Raw genomic sequence first — 19,294 nt, 5'->3', positions numbered from 1 at the left:
ACTATTTTTTTTATTTATTTTTATATAAAAAAAAAACTTGTTACTTTATTTTGTTTTATTACTGGGGGGGGGGGGGGTGAGACTCCCTTTCTATTGGCTAAAAAAGTATGATATGCGTCATTGTTTGGCCCACTTGAGGACGCACTCTTTGCAGGGTCCTGGTAGCGTTGTTAATAACCACCCCTCCTTGTTACCATGGACATCACGATACATGGAAACGACATCATATGCTTAATTTACTTCCTACCTCATTAAGCTCGGCACGGTTAGATTAGTTAACAGATCTGAATATATGGATTCTTATTCCTCATGATCACTACAAAACTGCTATCCAGGCTGCACTAAGATCGCCATGACCAGCAATATCATGCACAACTAAATCATGATGTAATTTACATCTGATTCGTGGTATGTTGTTGGATCTTCAAGGTAGGTGTTGGATAACTCCAGTTACAGGACATTATTCTAAACCATAGTAAAATAATCCCTATTGTTTCGCCGTGAATGGCTACAGCCACATTATTCAGGCTGCACCGGCAAAGACATAATCGACAAACAAGATGCATCAAATGAGTCCAGACCAATGGGGTTTACTTGTCCATAGGTATGGGTTATTTTTGAAGGAGTTAACCCATCTTACTTCTCCTGGCAAATAATAAAGATGTATTTAGAACTAGAGAAACAAAGGACCCCATTAGAGAGCAATCAGTGTTGTCACAGAATAACCACCAACTAATCACACTGGGCAGTCAAATCTGGTATGGTCTTGAATATGATAGGATATGATGAGTAGTATTAAAGTACACTATGCCAATAGCCCCCGATGGGACTTTGTTACTAGCTCCACATGGGTCCAGATATATGACCAGTTCATGGGTGTTTCTTCCCTGATCACAATCGTACCCACATTATGTCTTATACTTGCCGGAATTAGATATTTTATATATACTCATTTTAGCTAACCAAGTACTCGGGCTCTATTATCCCTTAGATCTTGTATCTAACTTGGATACCAGCTCTATAAGGTTCAGGCATTTCAATTTCATCACAAATTTTCTCCCCTCGGTTGTTATGGTTAACTCTGTGTTTAAGATTGGTTGGATAACAAACATACCTATCAGAGCAGACTTAACCTGATGAATACTGGGGCATTTCAATCGCTCCCGTTAAGCCTGGTCAAAGCCCGTCCAGCGAAACGTACGTCGGCACGCGACGTCATAAATGTGGGGCTTGTGTTCGTGATCTGAACACACTGGCCTCCCTCTTTAAGGAGTTATGCTCTGAATATACTGTGTAAGAGCTCTCTCCTATGATTTTTATTCAGCAGCAGTAGTTACTGATCTCTCTAATAGAAGAGGACCATATGTACCTATAATGGCGCCACGCTCGTGAGAGCGAGTATCAGCACTACTGGCATGCAGGCAGAAGGACATGTTTTATGTTTATGTAGCCCATCTGCTCTCCACTTAATTGGTCAGACAAGATTCTGGACTGACAATATCTGTCATCCCTCAATCCAGACCAGTACTATCAAACAGGATCCCCTTGCAGACTTTTTCTTGTTGAGCCCGTTTTACCCTTATACCTATATGTATTACTGGGGGAGGAGTCTGTGAAGTTGGGTCCCTCTGGTTACAGCAGTTTGGCTATCAGCCCAATACTACACTGTGCTCCTATCAGAGTTCCTGCTATAGCAAAACACTTAACTGCAGCTCGTTTGGGTGCTAATAGGATTTAGGGTTAACCATACTAGGCTATCCCTTTATCCAGACCCACACTATATAGAGAGCCGAATACTATACTGTGCACTTGCTTCACACGTTGAGCATTACACTACAGTCTATGTGGGATTTGGGGTTAGAAATAACAGGATATCCCTTTATCCAGACCCACACTACTGATAACATCAGAGGTGGTAATGCATCACGGCACTATCACCTAGGAACTGTGCTACTTATTGGTGTGGGGCTCACAGAGTCTTAAAGGCTAAGGCCCCGCTCCCTCCGTCAGCGCTCCCGCACTGCAGACAGGCGGGGCGCTGACAGACACAGACCGCGATATGCGGTCTGTAGGGAGCGGGAGCCGGGCGGGAGTGGGAGGTTTGAGCGGCAGGGGGGGGGGCGTGGCTTGAGCGGAGGGACCTGCTACTCTCCCCCCCCCCCCCCCCCCCCCTCCCTCCCTCCACGGGCTCGGGCTGGCACTCATACACAGACACACAGACACACAGACACACAGGCACACACAGGCACACACAGGCACTCTTTTACACACACACACGCACGCAGGCACTCACACACACACACACACACACACACACACACACACACGCAGGCAGGCACTCTCTCACACACACACACACGCAGGCAGGCACTCTCTCACACACACACACACACACACACACACACGCAGGCAGGCACTCTCTCACACACACACACACACACACACACGCAGGCAGGCACTCTCTCACACACACACACGCAGGCAGGCACTCTCTCACACACACACACACGCAGGCAGGCACTCTCTCACACACACATGCAGGCACTCACACACACACGCAGGCAGGCAGGCACTCATACACACACACACACAGAGGCAGGCACTCACGCACTCAGGCACACACAGACCGGCACTCACGCTGCTTTCCCCCCACACTCCTCCCCGCTCCCCGAAGCCTCCCCTCCTCATTGGCTCACAGCCACACCACGTGACGCGTCAACGCTAGGGATCACCATTCTCTTGTATCCCGTAGCGGCTGACGCGTCACAGCGTGTAGTGAGCTGTGCAGCGAGGGGGGACCGGGACCGGCTCGGGAGGATTCCCCTGCTGGTGGGGAACTCGTGTGTGGCTGCCCGCGCCGCCGGGTCCCAGGCCTTATGTATCTTAACTATACAGCTGAATATAGCTTGATCTGAGCACTAAACCGCAGTTTGTATGGGTCAAACTAGGATTAGGGGTTAACCATAAAAGGCTAACCCTCTATCCAGACCCACATTGTGAAGAGCACCAACCACACTGTGCCCCTACTATACTGCAGGGGATGTGGGTCATAATAGGATTTGGGGTTAACCATACTAGTCTATCCCTTATATCCAGACCCACCTTTATAGATGTACATCAGAGGTGGATACGCCTCAAGGCAATATCACCTAATATTCATGTGCCTGTTGGTGAGGTGGCTCACTGAGTCTCATGCATCCTTCACAATAATAGCCGGATTTAGCTTGTTAATGTATTTGTTGTCTGATCAGTTGAGATTTTTTACTCCCCACAACTGGGTCAGCCCTTAATCCAGATCATTTGTATCTTTTCTCATAGGACATTGTGTCTTTATGTGGGGGGTTTGGTAATTATTTTTGCCAGAATCGATCCTACACTGCATTGCGCGCGTGCATATTCCTTCTGCCTACGCAGACCACAGCGCTTCAGCACATGTGGGTCACAATAGGTTCTGAGGGTTAACCACACTAGGCTACCCCAATACCCAGACCCACATCCAACTATATAGCACATTATTTAGACAGTAACTGTGCACTATTTTGGCATATTGACTTACCCCTGAGCCAGTATTCGGGCCTATAGGGGGTTTGCCTCCACGTCACCACCCCTCCTTAATAGTTCGTTCTGCCATCATTTTCGCTTCTTTAGTTTTATGGCTATACGCAGAGCCTATTCACTTATTCAGGACTCATTTGCGTCTCATTTTAATTGAGAGTACGTCTCTCCAATAAAGTGTTCTTTTAATACTACTCATATCCTATCATATTCAACACCATACCAGATTTGACTGCCCAGTGTGATTATTCTGTGGTTATTCTGTGACAACACTGATAGTGCTCTCTAATGGGGTCCTTTTGTTTCTCTAGTTCTAAATACAGTTGATTACCCCAGATCGTAGCACTAATACACCCAGCAGTTGTGCGTGTTCCCACCCCTGTCCCCTTCCCCTCCCTTGGTTCGGAAATAAAGTTGTTCTTGCATAGTTCCAGTCTCTCTGTATATCTGATGGTAATTTTATTCTTAGATCCTGAAGGGATGTGTGTGTGTGTGTGTGTGTGTCCTATCTATCTCATGAATTACACACTAAAAAAGGTATAGAAACGATGTTCCTCTCCTTTACCCGTATATGGTACACCTGAGAAATATTCCTTGAAAGCTCTGATATTGGCTCGAGCACCCTATCTTTACTAACGGGTCTGACTTTATTGGAATGTAATCTTCAATGATTTATAGCTGTCATTTTGGGTGGGTTTCTAAATTCTGAGATAGGAGAAACCACCACAAAGCCAGATAAACTATGGCTGAATAATCACCATGTTGATGCATAATGTAATGTTAATGAGGCTATTGATATTTCATGGATTATATCCAATTAGATAAACAGCGTGAATAAAAAGCCTTCATTTAGTCCCTCTGGGGATAGTGTGTTATAAAGTGGAAATCCAACAGGACTCCTTTTTGTAAAAGCTTCTTATCCCAATTGCCACCCCTACTGGCAAGAGGGACACTGTCCATTCCATGAAGATTCCAAAGATACGCCCGTTCCTCTGTTGCTCGACTGCTAAAACTCTGACTCGGGCCCTCATTCTCTCCCATCTTGATTACTGTAACCTCCTGCTGTCCGGCCTTCCTACCTCTCACCTGTCTCCCCTACAATCTACCCTAAACGCTGCTGCCAGAATCACTGCTCTTTCCTAAATCTATCTCTGCGTCTCATCTCCTGAAATCCCTCTCCTGGCTTCCAATCAAATCCCGCATCTCGCACTCCATTCTTCTCCTCACTTTTAAAGCTTTACACTCTTCTGCCCTTCCTTACATCTCAGCTCTAATTTCTCGTTATGCACCATCCAGACTCTTGCGTTCTTCTCAAGGATGTCTTCTTTCTACCCCCGTTGTATCTAAAGCCCTCTCCCGCCTTAAACCTTTTTCATGACTGCCCCACACCTCTGGAATGCCCTTCCCCTCAGTACCCGACTAGCACCTTCTCTATCCACCTTTAAGACCCACCTTAAGACACACTTGCTTAAAGAAGCATATGAATAGCACTGTGGATATTCTGAACACATGATACATAAAGCTTCGCCCCCTGCAGACGCACTTACCAGAACTCCCTCCTACTGTCTCTGTACGTTCTCCCTACCTACCAATTAGACTGTAAGCTCCTCGGGGCAGGGACTCCTCTTCCTTAATGTTACTTTTATGTCTGAAGCACTTATTCCCATGACATGTTATTTATATTATCTGTTATTTATTTGATTACCACATGTATTACTACTGTGAAGCGCTATGTACATTAATGGTGCTATATAAATAAAGACATACAATACATGAAAAGACAGTGTATTGACATTTCCTTGGTGTCCTTCCCTCACGTGTCTTGACAATGGGGTATCAAAGCTGTTTTTAATGGACACTGTGTTCCAAGTCACGCCTACGAAATTCTCTGCCCGTCTTGCAGATATATTTGATGCCGCAGCAGCAGGTAATGAGGTAGGCGATCCTTGGTGTTTTACAGTTAAAGAAGCCACGTATATTGTATTGTTTACCCTTATTCTCAAAAGTTTTGCTAGGTTTAACAAATTTGCAGGATCCACACTTGTATGTGCCTGCCGTTTTAACTGGAAGCCATGTAATTGATGGTTCTGACTTACAGTAGGTCTTTGGAAGTGGTTATGTTCAGGGGCATCATTCAAATTCCTTGAGCGTCTGCTTACCATATCCGGTACCTCGCTTAGGTCACTATCCTCCAGTACTATGTGCCAGTGTTTTTGGTATATCCACTGTGCACTATATGTGCCTATAAATCTTATCAAAAGAACAACGTAGGATGGGCTGGACGCAAAAGTATCGCATAAATCTTATCACACGACTTTTATCTTCGACCTTTTTATCCTGCAGTAATAATGATCTCAGTGTTGTCAGAGCTTTGTGATATTTTTGTGACTGTATCCACGTTGTGTAAACTTTGTTTTTTTTTTTTTTCATCTGCATGTAATTTAAAGTCGGCTATCTTTCAGTACATAACCCTACCAAAAACAGTTCAATCTGTAACAGTTTAGTGGTAAGAGGGTCCCCAATTTGGGTTCCCATTTACGATTTTGGGTTCCTAATTGTTATACTGACCAATAGGTAGCCTGGCATAACTATCCTACCACCTAAGCATTACTTATCTGCCAATCCTTCAGTGACAGGATACTAAGTTGCTGCAGTCTAAGGTTGAGGCCCCAGTATCTCCGCTGCACGCGCGCCTGAGAGACTGGCGGCGCGTGCAGCCGATTCCCCGGTCTGCAGTGAGCTGCAGGAAGAGAGACCGGGGGGGGCGTGGCGGGGGAGTGACGGGGCGCGGCCATGACGTCACTCGGCCATGACATCACATGACATGGCGCATGTTCGCCCTCATTGGCTGAACCGCCGGGGGGCGTGGCTTAGCGCTCCGTCGCGACTCCTGCTCTCAATTCTATCTCGCTGCGGGCCCGGCACCATTGAGGGGAGGGCTCTCGTCCCTGCAGGGTCCGCCACAGTGGGCGCTGCAGTAGCCAGCGGGGACCAGGCCTAAGGCTTTGGTCCCGCTGCGGTCCACCAGCTGCTTGCCTCCGGTCTGGATGTCCCCGCTGGCTCCTTCCGGCGTGGCTGACTGCGTGCTGTGACGCGTCAGCCAGCCGGAGCTACAAGGAGCTTGTAGTTTTGGCGAGTGCCGCGTCACGTGACACGCAAGGCAGCCAATCCGATTCCCCCCTCTGCTCCGATCACCCCCCCCTGCTCAGATTTCCCTCTTTGCTCTGATCCCCCTTTCTGATTCCCCCGTGCTCCGATTCACCCACGTGTGTGTGCGAGTGTCTGCGCCTGTGCGCGAGTGTCTGCGCCTGTGCGCGAGTGCCTGCGCCTGTGCGCGAGTGCCTGTGTGTGAGGCTGAAGGGCTGTGTGATGGTCCCGCCCCCTCACGTCATAGCTGTGCCCCCCACCTGTTTTGGCCACGCCCACCCCCCCCCGCCGGGAAAAATTCACCGCAGATCGCGGTGCAGTGAATTGAACACGCCGCCGGCACGCAAGGCGTCCGTGCGGGCGCGTGCAGCGGGGCCTTAGCCTAATACTACTATAGCGACTTCATATGCTTTTTAGAGGCGCTACTTTTAGTACATAACACTATTAAAGTTCAATGTGTAACAGTTTAGTGGCAGGTGGCTCCTAATTTGGGCTCCCACTTACATTTTTGGGTTACTAATTGTGACACTATAAAGCAGGTAACTAGGTAAAACCATCTTACCATCCCAGTATAACTTAATACCTATCAAACCTTTAGTGATAGGATACAAAGTGATGATACGATTTTATATATCCACGTTAAGATTATATGTACTACATATATAGTTCATGAGCTTCAAATTGCGGATTATACTATAAATTTCAGGATACTAATAATTAGCTAGATCCGTAGTACCTAGACGCCCATACGCCCTCCGTCATTTTTAATTGGTTTTATTTGTTTTGTTCGTTCTCCATCGGTAGATCCAAACAGTATTATTTTAGCCACATATAGGGATTCTTTCTTGAGTTTCAATGAGTTTTGTGAGATTAAGGGGTGGCAATGGTCCATACTATTGGAAAAAGTAGATCCTAAAAATGTTCAGCATGACTCTTTTTGGACCACTGTGTGCACATGGGGGTGATCATGAAAGGAAAGTAACTGTATCCCTTTCTCTGAGACCCTCCATAACAGTGCACAATTTCCCACCCCAAAGCGTTTTTACTTGGATTTGCTTCTGCTCTATGACGTAATAGAGTTTGAAAAGCCTGTGCAGCTGGGCTAAATGTATTTGGTTGTCTTAGGAGGGAGGAGAGAAAAAAATAGTCTGTCTGTTTTTGTACATCAGAGTAAAACTACAGTAACATGGACATTTTGGTATTTTAGGAGTCTTTTGAGGACGAACGAGATAGTAGAAAAAAGAAGCACCCAAGTCCCCCAAGAAATCGCTCTGATTCAAACGAGAGAAGGTGAGTAGCTTTTGCTTTAATCCAAATGGTGCTGTTAAAGTGTTTTTATGTGAGGTTAAACATGCTCTCTGCTTGTCATGGGATACAAGAATGTACAGTACATGGAATGTGTTCACACAATATTTAATGGGTACAAGGCTAAGTATCCGGCCGCTCCTCCTCTTACCGTGCTCCACAAAACTGGAACAACCACCACTCGCATCCACCACAAGTTTAAGTTCTTTCAAATATAAGGCTATCTCACATTTTAATCTGGTCTGTAACTGTTACATACGCCTATAATATATATTTCTTTAACTGTGCATGCAATGTCTTGTATATAATGTATACCCTGTTCACTTATGTAACTGTATTTGTAACCATGTATTTGTCATCTTCACTCTGTGCCCAGGACATACTTTAAAACGAGAGGTAACTCTCAATGTATTGCTTCCTGGTAAAATATTTTATAAATAAATAATACATTACCTGACCAATCTTGACAACATAACACCCATCAATGGAAATATGATTCTCAATATAGTACTTCAAAATTTTGTGTATACTCTTTACAGAGATTTTGTATAGGGTGCAATATTACAAGTAGAAATAAGTACGTAAGGTATGAATGTAAAAATTGTGAGAAGGGAGTCCCCGCCCCAAAACGCTGGCTATGAGCATGAGGGATCACTTATGTCTCTCTTCGAATGATATTTAAATTGCAACAACGTATTTAAATTAATGGGACAGTAGATATCGGTATAAGCATAGTAATTATATTTATCATGTAAGATGTGGTGGTATGGCAAGTTCTGTTTGGTATACCGATTTTTAAAGAACAGATGTGGTGTTAACGCAGGAATAGGCTTTTTAGACGAAAAAAAGGGGAGGGTGCGCACCGAACTGCAGAAATATACATTTATATGCACTAAAAAGGTGGCCGAACAATACAATAACAATTAGAATGTGAACTTCCAACTTGCTGAGGTGTGAGAAGGATGACCAGGAGATACAACAGCTGTGCCTCAGGAACAGATGACCCGGGTCTGGACCCGTAGTGCTCCGTCGGCTATGCTTTCCCCTCTCCTACTGGTTCGCCTCCATAATCGAAGCTCACATAGCAACCCCTCGTGACCTGTACGCGTTTCCCACTGCATGCTTGTCAGAAAACTCCTGACGAAGCACGCCGTACGAAACGCGTCCGTGAGCTTCCATTGGTGGAGAGGGGAAAGCATAGCCCACGGAGCACTGTGTGTCAGGACCTGAGTCCTCTGCTCCAACAGCTGTGCTTCTGGATCTCCCCGTCATCCTTCTCACACCTCAGCTAGTTGTATGTTCACATTATAATTGCTATTGTTCTTGTATTGTTAGTCCACCTTGTGGGACCTATACTGCATATAAATTTATATGTCTGCATCTCAATGCGCGCTCTCTGCTTTTTTTTTTTTTTCATTGTCTTGTGAGCTCCCTCCTGGGAACTCGTACTACAGGAGATCGTGAAGTTCTCCAAGCGGACGGCAGCAAGAGATTTTGCAGCTTTCACACTAGGACAGCACGAGTGCAGACTTCAGTTAAAATTGCTTTTGGGCATTTTAGATGCCTATAAAACTCCTGGGACCCATGCAAATTAGTCCCCAATGCATGTTTGTACGTCTGAGACTTCCATCTGCAGAGAGAAGACTGAGTAACTCTGCCACCATGGGGAATGCATGCCCATTAGTTTGTCACTTCTGCTCTTTGTGATCACGCCCGGCAATGCCTTGTGCAATGCAAAGGGTGATATTTTGACATGGTAGACGTTTTGTCGTATGTACTGTATGTCAAGCGTTCTGATTTGTTTCTTCCTTTAGCCATGACAGAGTAAGGTTAAAGTAAAAAGAATAATACTGAAAACACTTTAGAGTTTCTAGATGTCACATGGGTTTCCCATACATGTGGTCTTTTAACCTGCAGACCATAGTTATACATGAATTATTTCACATTGCTCATTGTCTGGTCTGCGGCCACTCTTCGTAGACTCTCCTGCAAAGAAGGGAATCGCCTAATAAACGAGTGGACAACTGCAGTTCTCAGGTGTTACCAACAGGTCAGGTTTTAGGGATATCCCTACTTTGGCACAGGTTGCTTAGTTGCCACTGATTAAGCCACCTGTGCTGAAGCACGGATATCCAGAAAACCTGACCTGTTGGTGACCGTTAAAGATTTAGGTTGGCCACCTCTGGTGTAATACCAAGGGAGCCACCATGGAGCTTCCCCACCATCAGTTACCCATCAGAGGTTCAGGTTCTGGATGTGGTTATGCAATGTGATCACACTCTGTGTTTATTCCCATGATGATGTCCAGAACCTGAGTAGCTAATGGTGCTAACTTGTTTTTAGATACTGGAGAAAGTTTGGTAAATGTAAATGAAGCTGTAGATGACCTCTTCCCCCCCACCCTTAGGCTGCGTCCGTAGAGATGGGAGCAGTGCTGAGGCGCACTGACGCAGAGGCTCACCTGCTGAAGCTTGTACGATTTCATGCACATGCAGGCGAGCCAGCGGGCGCGATCGGGAGGCTGAGGGAGGCGGGGCAGTGACGTCGCTGGGCCAATCGCCTGCGACGCACTGACGTCAACGTCACGGCGCCGTGACGTTGACGCTGCTTCCCGCTGATTGGGTGTTTTCAGCCGACAGTGCTCTGAAAAACAGCTTGGCTGTCGGCTGCAAAATCCAACTCGTCAGCACGCCTGCGGACGATCACGTGAGCCCCCTCTAAAGACATCCTCATTGAGGATGCCGGGGCTCAGCGCGGAGCGTCCGCACAGCTCAGCGCGGCCTCCCCTGCTATGGACTTAGCCTTAAAGTGCTAACAGTATTCAGTTTTTACTTTAAAATAAGAGCTGTGAGGCAACTCCGAACAAATACAAAACTTGTGTGTGTGTGTGTGTGTGTGTGTGTGTGTGTGTGTGTGTGTGTGTCCGAAAAATGACCTAGGCGCAAAATAGTAGGGGAAAGAAAAAGAGTAAAACTATCATAGGGTAGTACGTCCAAATGATTATGCCTAGATGATGGGGAGATATGCACTTACAGTTATGTTGTCAGATATATGCCTTTAATCCACTATTGGGACCAGGAGCTCAGCTTGAAGTATTTGTCCAATTCACAAAAAGATCTCCCACACTCTCCAGCAGCTGCAGCAACAGGATCCCCCGGTCGTTTTTGTTTAACCTGGATAAACCGCTTCCATCTCATAGACGGATCCCATTTAGGGGATAAGGCAGGGAAAAGACCATATAGTGTAAAATCGTTTTAAGAACAATTATAAAATACCTCACAGGTAGTGCACTCACACTTTAAGTGGAAAATGCACAGTTGAGTGTATTACAGCGGAGTCTCTCACACTCAGTACTGCACTGATTCCGGCGTCACCGTTCACCCGTGATCACTTTCGCATCACGTGGTTGTGGCACAGTCCCGTTGGATCTCTGCTCTACTGTAGACTCCGGCTCCATGATGGAATTCAGTCTCTCACTGCAAATGTATGCCCTACGCGTTTCTCCAATGTGGCTTCGTCAGGGGCCTAATGCCTGTCCCTACCTAGGCTTTTATAGACACCTCTTAATACTGGTTGGTTATTCTTGAAATCCAGTTTAAATTAAAAAAATGAGTCTCTTTTTCTGTGTATTTTCTACTACTGCAAGCATAATTGAGAACTTTGAAAAGACACCACATAATACACCTTAACCGTAAACCCTTCTTTTTAAAAAAAAAAAAAATTATACAAACTATTTACTCATAAATCACTTAATACCATTCATTAATCAAAAAAGCTAATGCATAATGAATAATATATACCACTCACCATGCATTAGATTTTAATAAATACAAATTTCTACATTCAGAATACAAATTTAGAATACAAAATTCAGATACCAAGTCGCATTTTAATTAATTCTATTAATAGACTCATATTACAATTCAGAATCCTTTATAAATTGGTTTGTATCGTATATGTAAAAAAAGCACTTTACACTAAACACCATGTCCTTATGTTCATATTAAATTTCCCTACACAGACTGTTTATTAATTATATCATTTGAGGAAATACCACACTCTCTAAGTGGTGTTAATCCATATGGATGTACACTATCACCAAGGTGTCTATACATATCCAAGCTTCTGTTTCCATTTGTATGTAACGGTGTGACTTGTGCATGTTCATTATAGGACGCGAGAGAAGAAGAGGGAAGATGGCAAATGGAGGGAATATGACCGGCACAGAGACAAGTACGACTGGCGGGGAGGCAGAAGTAAAAGTCCTTCCAAAAGCAAGCCTACAAATCGGAGTCGGAGCCGCAGCAGAGGGAGAAGCAGGGACCGCGAATCCACCAGGATTCGAGGTACAGTCAAAAAAGTTTACAACATTGCATCTCTCTCAAAGCAATGGCTCTGTGATCCTGGCCTACTGTTGGCAGGTCATTAAAAAAAATTATAAAGCAAAATGTTTTTAGGCCCGTTGAATATAGACCTACTATATACTCTAATTGTATTCAGGGGAAACGTGTGCACATCTGTCGCTACTGCTGATTTACTGCCCTATGCAGCAGTAACAGAGTACGTTTTTACAATATACCAAAAGTGTACAAAATATATCCATTTTTAATTGGAGTTAATTCCCATTTTATATTTTCAGCAGGCAGCTTTGACTGCTTTCCTGAAGTATGTAGTTGAGACACAGAAAATGTTACACTTGGTTTCTAACCTAACCTTTAAGGTGTAGTTTTGGCATGGATAAGCATTTTCTGTGTGCTCTTTGGCTGAAACTTCAACAGGTAGAATGAATAGGTTGTGAAAACGGTTTATCCTAAATTACTGCTGCTTGATAGTCCTTGTCGTTGTTCAAAAGAGCACTGGAAGCATTAAAGTCCAACGAGCTATGCAAAACTTTGTGCAAATTATGTTTGTCCAGTCCCTTTACGCCAAAAAAACCCCAACTATTCCCCACATTTACTAAGCAATTTCTACCATAAGACCTTCCAGCGCTGGAAGACTTGCTTGGTAAATATGGCCCTGTGTTCTTGCCATAGAAATGTGATTATAGAATTTAAACTTTGCAGACGTGTAGCATCCGCTCAGCAGCTTTTCCTGTACACCAGATGAAAACAAAAATCCTAGTTTGTGTGTGAAAATTACACACTATTTATATTACTCCTTGGAAATTTGGTTTGGTACCTTTGCCAAGATCAGTAAAACTCACAATCAAATTGACAAACTGAGTCGAAGTAATTTAACATAAAATGGTGGATTTAAGTTTGTGTGTGTCACTGTTCTATTGTAGTGTTCATTAAATTGGCATGACACTTGCTTTGTACATAGAAGCAATAAACGTCCTCAAGCTTCCGACACATGCAGTTGTAAAGAAACAAGCATACAACCCAGCATGTGATCTAAATGTATTAGTTTTGTTTAAAGGGAAAGAGACACAGTATCTTATTATTTTTTTTGTGCTTGTGCACATACACATAATGTGTATATATATATAATCTCTAATTTCCTTAAAGAAAGGAGGAGCATTTGTGCTTTTAAAGCAATTAAATACCCTGAGCACAGCTTCAGCTCAGGGAGTTTGGCCAAATATAACCTTGTTCGTTTTTAATGTATTCACTAGTGTATTCCTGCGTGTGTGCGTGTGTGCATACATGTGTCTGATTTCTTATTGTTCAGCGATGGCTTCAGCATGGATGTTGCACTGCCTGTGTCAGTAGAAATATTTGGTGTGGTTATTTGATGGTCTATGGGCAGTTTCTCCCTTTTGGATTCCCAATGGAAGACTGGTATAACGGCTATAGCTGGTCTTATCTACGGATGAATCAAGTGACTGAAGTGTTTGCCTGGCGAAGTAATGTAATGTATTTGACTTTTTTCTTGCTGGATCAACAATATAATAACCATCTTCTAACTGGAATGTAGCATTAGAGATGGGAGGTATCATGTTTGAAACTGTATTGGTGCATTGCATTTGTGTGTGGTTACAGTATATTGTTTATTTAGAAACATTGGTCTATATCTGGGTGGGTATTTAAATGTTGTTTTTGCAAGTGCAGTTTTACTCGAGGAATGGATCAAACCCCCTCTCCTCATCTCCCCCCCCCCTTTCCAAATGCTGTGAACTGTTAAATCAGAAATGCAATCAGGCCGGTATTATTGGTAACGAAATGTGGAGGAAATTGCAGCAATAGATTCTGATAATATATCCATAAATATTTCATATATTTGCACACTTTCTCCCCCCCCCCCCCTATTTTTTTTTTTTCTTTTTTTATATATAGAGGAAAATCAGCTGAACTATTTTTAAATCCAACTTTTCCTAGTTTTGGATCCTGTTTATTGCCCTTTTTTTGTGTAATGCTCTACATGAAACCACAGGCGACACTTTTACCCTTGCAGTCACCATATTGAACCCCACCTAAAGGAACCAGTACCATCCCTTGCTGTGCTCTGTTGTCAGACCCAGTCTGCTGTAGGTGGCCTTTTTTTAAATGTGCAATCTTTCAGTTGGATTTAAATTGTGACCTTGTTTTAGAAGCATTGAAATGAGTGCTGATCTGTGACCCCCCCTCCCCCTATACAAGCTGTTTGTGATTTGGGATGCAGCACCAGGAGTATGATTGTAAGCCCTTTTGTGGCAGTAGATTAGGTTTGTGTTGTTTGTGTTGTTTGTGTTGTTGTATTACCCAGTATGTACAGTGCTTTGTATATGATTGGTGCTCTAATACCAATAATTGTAAAACCGATTTAGTTTGTAAGTCTTCTACTTATTCAGAAGAACTGTCAGACCATAAACCATGGTGTAAAATGTTTTTTTTTTTATTGCGAAGGTTTGTAATTGATGTTGTTGGAATTGGCGACAGATATCGAAACGAGTATTCAAAGTGTTTTATATGACCCACAAGCACTGTCTTTTCTGTTTCCACAGAGCATCGAGAGAGACCAAAATTTGAATCCGAAAGGAGCGATCTGGAGCCAGTGTATACTCCAGCCTCCCTTCCAGCCAGCAACGCAACGGAGCTCCAGTATCCCTCTAGCGGGCAGGCGATCCCCAGCACTGCAACTGTGATAGCACCTGCTCACCACCCAGAGAGCACACCAGAGATCTGGTCTAATTACTATAACAACCACAACCCTCCCAACTCGTTTGGCAGAAATCCTCCCCCTAAAAGGCGCTGCCGGGATTATGATGGTAAGAAGCAGACATTAACCCCATCACTGCTGTGCTTTTAATTTTACAAGATGAGTGGTGTTTGCCCTTTTGAACTCCTCAGGAGCTGTATGAAATGGCGAGGAGGACTCCCTCTGTGTTGGGAGCTAACTCACACTAACGCACACACTTGTTTGGATAGTGGTTATGGAGTGTGGCACCCCCTTTCAAACTTTTCTGTGGTGTAGATGCACATTTCAGTTACAAAGACATTTATTACATTTTTTTAAATGGGAATTGTTTTGACATTTTCACTTTGATAATTAAAATAGGCTTTTAATGAATTTGAAAATGAAAGTAGTTGTTCTTCAAAGTGTGTGTGTGTGTGTTTCTCAGAACTTTGCACCCCCATCACTGCATCATAAGTTATGTAGCATTATTTCCTCAGTAAGGCACGTGCTCATGGGACTGCAATACTGATTGCTTGTTACCTGATTTTTGGCCTTTGTGAATTATTGCTAGTTTTGAAAAACATTTAACATATTCTAAATTATTCAAATATATCTATTTAACCGCTTTCCAATTTGGCTGTTCGTAACCTCTGTCTCGGAGGGACATAAGGCCCCACATCACTTCTGTGCACACCACCGACGCATCACATTATGTACATTAACAGTTGGGAGATCCACCCTCCGCGCTCTTCCCCCCCCCAACTGCCTCGCTCAGAAGATTTTCCCAGACCGTTTTTCCCAGGAGCAAAGTATATTAATGGCAGTGGGAGTTTAAAATCCAGGTGATTGGACACCATTTGGAAAAGGATTAAGTGCCTTTTTTTATTTTTTCAATGTTACGGTCTCCATATTAACCGTATGATTTGCAGTGTTTTTACAGTCCTTGCCTAATCTCTTGAGGAGACTGTAATCTGCAATATTTACACACACAAATTGTTGATTCACACTTGCTTGTTCCATTTGTGTTGAAACTAATTACGCTGCTATTGTAAACCAAAGGGATTAGGAGGAAGAAAAAATAATTTGGATAAAATTACACGGGCCTGACAAAATGAAAAAAACATTCAATTTCACACATGCAGCAATTATGTGGATTTTTTTTTACTTTACAGATAATTGAACCATTCAAATGAAACCAAGTAACTTGATATGTTAATTATTTGAAAAAACAAAAAAAAAAAAACCCTTGTACACTTCTAATAAGGGAATGTGTGTATTGTGGGAGTGTAGTAATGCTCTTTTTAACCGTTTAACCTTCCCGGCAAAATGTATCCTGTAACAACTTATCTTTTTGTTTTCAGAGCGAGGGTTTTGTGTCCTTGGTGATCTCTGCCAGTTTGACCATGGAAATGACCCCTTGGTAGTCGATGAGGTGTCTTTGCCCAGTATGATCCCCTTTCCTCCTCCCCCTGGGCTCCCTCCCCCTGGTATTTTGATGCCTCCCATCCCGGGCCCGGCTCACATGAGGGTGCCAGTCCCGCGACCACTTAGCCAGCCCCCACCTTCCTCCATTCTCCCTGCGCAAAGTAAGTGACCTCAGTAAAATGTTTCTACATCCGTTTGCAGGCTTCAGCATTTCCCACTACTGTGATGTCATAGTGGGGAACCTGTTTAAAAAAAAAAAAAAAAAGCTGTGTTTAGACATTCAAGGCAGTATTTAGCCAGCAGTCTCCTACCATAAGACCTGTTTCACCCTATTAGAGTCAGTGGGCTGCAAGATGCCGTTTAGCATCCGTACGTCTTTTATTGCTGAAATCTGAATCGTAAATATGGGTCTTAATGCTGTTCCTTTATAGCTATGTGAAGCCAAATCAATTTAAAGTAGGCTACTTTGACTGAACCAGGACAGCCTATTTATGTCGCACATAAGGGGATACATATCAAGGGCCACAAATGGGGCAGTCAAATATTACGTTGGGGCATGTTAAATGTTGTCTATTTGCATTCATAATCTGAATGTGTTTTTTATTTTTTTGGTCAACTTTTCTCTGGTCAGTGGAAAACTTGGAGATTTACTCAAAGCTAATGTTATAATGGGATGTATGAAAGTAAATTTTTTTAAATAGTATACTTCTTTCCCCCTTGGTTTTTTTTTTTTCCCCCTCCAATTAAGCAGGCCCGATCTAACATGAGATTTAACTCTCTGCATCTTGGATTGATCTCTCTAGAGCTAAAAATTAAATTTGCAAGTTCCACATATTTTTTGTGGGTCCACATTGATCTAAAATAGATTATAGTACTACGTTACGGACCATTATTTTGTTGTCTTGGTACAGAGCCCTGTGTTAACTTGTTAATTTTAAAAAGGTTTTGATTTAATGGAACAGAAACCCTTCAGCTAGTTAATCTTGATACTTTGTGCATGAAATAACCATCTATAGAATTACTGTATATAGTATTTTCTATGTCTTCTCTGGTAAAGTATTACATGCTGCCCGCTTATTAGATTATGCTGGATCTTTATGATTGGTGTTGTCAAGAGAAGGAATTTTCATTAAAATCCAATTGTTCTATTTTTGTACATGCAGGACTACCGTTACCGCATACAAGCTTGCTAAATAACCGTGAACAACCAAGGACAAGTGCGGTGTCCAGTCATGCACCAGTGGGAGCAAGGCTACCTCCTCCCTTACCTCAGAATATACTGTACTCCGTATCAGAACGTAAGTTTGTGTGCCCTGGGTTCCACATGCAGTCTGCATCACTGTTACATTTCTGACTTGGGATAGACACAAGCTTTTATCTACTTAATGACAACAAATTTTAAAGGATTGAGTCAGGAGGAAGCCATATTTTGGTGAAAGGAACTACATACGGCTCAAATCCTTTAGATTGTTCCAACACACCTAGGATCAATGAAGCTGTGGTAAAAAAAATGATCATAAAGGTACTGGTGCTTCTTTCTGATGCTCACCTGGTGGAGAAGTGAGCATTGCTGACACCTTCCTTACTAACAATAAAAAAGGTATTCCTACATTTCTTAATTTAGTAGGAAACAAAAAATAAACCAAGTCGGAATTTGATGATCCCCCAAATTTTCCCCATTCTCCAACTCTTGACTTTCTATAAAGAAATGCAAATATAAGGTTTTTTTTTTTTTGTTTTTTTAAACGTCTTCTTGCAGAGCGTGACCTGCAGCACGGTCTAAGAATACATTTATCTGCAAACAAGTGAATATAGTTATTTCTTTACATACAAAAAGTATATTTGTTTATATAAACGGATTTAGAGACTCTTTTTGACGCCTGATGTACAGTACATAATATAATATAAGTAATATATACATAATATAATATAATATAAGTACACTGCTTTAGAAACATACAAAGAACCCAAACCTATTAATGCTAATGGAAATCTCCTATCCGAAATCTCGATTTGTGTGCCAGACCTCTGAAACACTAATTTTCTCTTGAACATACTCTTCCTTTCAAATGGTGCAAAATGTCATTAGGATATATACACTAACACATGAGAACCTGTAGACTTGATGAAAATGCTATCTCTATCTACTTAACTAGTTAAACTCATTTCAACTGATCTGGAATATTAAATACCTGGATTGTTAACATCAGGACTCCTCAATCCTTTACCCAGTTTGCTAAGAGCCACAATCTATTGTCAATTTTGTTCCGCACCTCACACATGGAGGGGGATCGTTGTTTTTTGAGACTCGTCTCTACTTGCCCCATGCCTTCCCCCCCAAAAACAAAATTAGCACAGGTTTTTTTCCCCCCTTCTACTAATGTCTTTCAGCAGGTATACATCTGTCTGAATTAATTGCACATTTGGCATTGTAAAAAAATAAAAATCTGCATTTGGAATTTTTTTCTTTCTTCATATTTATATATAACTAGCTGATATACCCGGCGTTGCCCGGAGGCCGTGAGGGGGCGTGAAAGGCAGGGGGGGGGGGGGGGCGTGAAAGGCAGGGGGGGGGCGTGAAAGGCAGGGGGGGGCGTGAAAGGCAGGGGGGGGGCGTGAAAGGCAGGGGGGGGGCGTGAAAGGCAGGGGGGGGGCGTGAAAGGCGGGGGGGGCATGAAAGGCAGGGGGGGCGACACACACACACAGTGTGACACACACACACACACAGTGTCTCACACACACACACACACACAGTGTCTCACACACA

The 19,294-nt window shown here is 43.2% G+C and overlaps 1 protein-coding gene across 3 annotated transcripts in view; it reads left to right on the top strand.

Moving 5' to 3' along the window:
- Positions 1–19,294, top strand: part of RBM27 (RNA binding motif protein 27) — an 80,214-nt gene that overhangs the window by 25,584 nt on the left and 35,336 nt on the right. For all 3 annotated transcript variants that reach the window (XM_075601034.1, XM_075601033.1, XM_075601032.1), the window contains exons 4-8: positions 7,910–7,992; positions 12,181–12,353; positions 14,930–15,193; positions 16,464–16,688; positions 17,691–17,825. In XM_075601034.1, the coding sequence (XP_075457149.1) occupies positions 7,910–7,992; positions 12,181–12,353; positions 14,930–15,193; positions 16,464–16,688; positions 17,691–17,825 (880 nt within the window). The remainder of the gene's footprint in view (positions 1–7,909; positions 7,993–12,180; positions 12,354–14,929; positions 15,194–16,463; positions 16,689–17,690; positions 17,826–19,294) is intronic.

This window comes from Ascaphus truei, chromosome 5 (assembly GCF_040206685.1).
Source record: "Ascaphus truei isolate aAscTru1 chromosome 5, aAscTru1.hap1, whole genome shotgun sequence".
Taxonomy (NCBI): domain Eukaryota; kingdom Metazoa; phylum Chordata; class Amphibia; order Anura; family Ascaphidae; genus Ascaphus; species Ascaphus truei.
The sequence above is the reverse complement of the archived record's forward strand: the minus strand, read 5'-3'. Positions and strand labels throughout refer to the sequence as shown.